The sequence below is a fragment of the Mastomys coucha genome, unplaced genomic scaffold (genome assembly GCF_008632895.1).
Source record: "Mastomys coucha isolate ucsf_1 unplaced genomic scaffold, UCSF_Mcou_1 pScaffold15, whole genome shotgun sequence".
Taxonomy (NCBI): domain Eukaryota; kingdom Metazoa; phylum Chordata; class Mammalia; order Rodentia; family Muridae; genus Mastomys; species Mastomys coucha.
The window spans coordinates 154037892-154038301 of record NW_022196897.1 but is presented as its reverse complement, the minus strand read 5'-3'; the positions used below and the strand labels follow the sequence as shown (position 1 = coordinate 154038301).

Sequence of the window (410 nt, the reverse complement as noted above, 5' to 3'; positions counted from 1 at the left end):
TGGGGTGGGGAGGGAGGAAGGGGGAGGTGGGGAGGGTGAGGGGGTGAGGTAGTGGGAACTTGGCCTTTTCTGAAGCAGTTTTTCTTACTCTGGGAGAAGCAAATGCGCTTGGTGGAGAGACACATCCGGAAGGTGGAGTTCCACATAAGCAAGGTAGGTGGTTTGGGCATCCTGGGGTGTCATGGGGAGGGTATGGGGGAGCTGATGGGGTCATCAGCAAGGTGGGTGGCTTGTGTATGGGGGTGCTGATAGGGTCATTATGTCACAGGGAGTCATGTGGGTATCTCTTATGAGTTGGGGGAGGCATGGGGATGTCCCGGGCACCATGGGGAGGTGTCACTGGGCACCATGGGGTGTCACTGGGCACCATGGGGTGTCACTGGGCACCATGGGATGTCACTGGGCACCAT

The 410-nt window shown here is 58.3% G+C and overlaps 1 protein-coding gene across 3 annotated transcripts in view; it reads left to right on the top strand.

Moving 5' to 3' along the window:
* Ripor3 (RIPOR family member 3) overlaps window positions 1-410 on the top strand; it is a 75462-nt gene that overhangs the window by 62008 nt on the left and 13044 nt on the right. For 2 of the 3 annotated variants that reach the window (XM_031372832.1, XM_031372834.1), the window contains one exon: window positions 97-153. In XM_031372832.1, the coding sequence (XP_031228692.1) occupies window positions 97-153 (57 nt within the window). The remainder of the gene's footprint in view (window positions 1-96; window positions 154-410) is intronic. The other variant, XM_031372833.1, reaches the window with a different exon arrangement.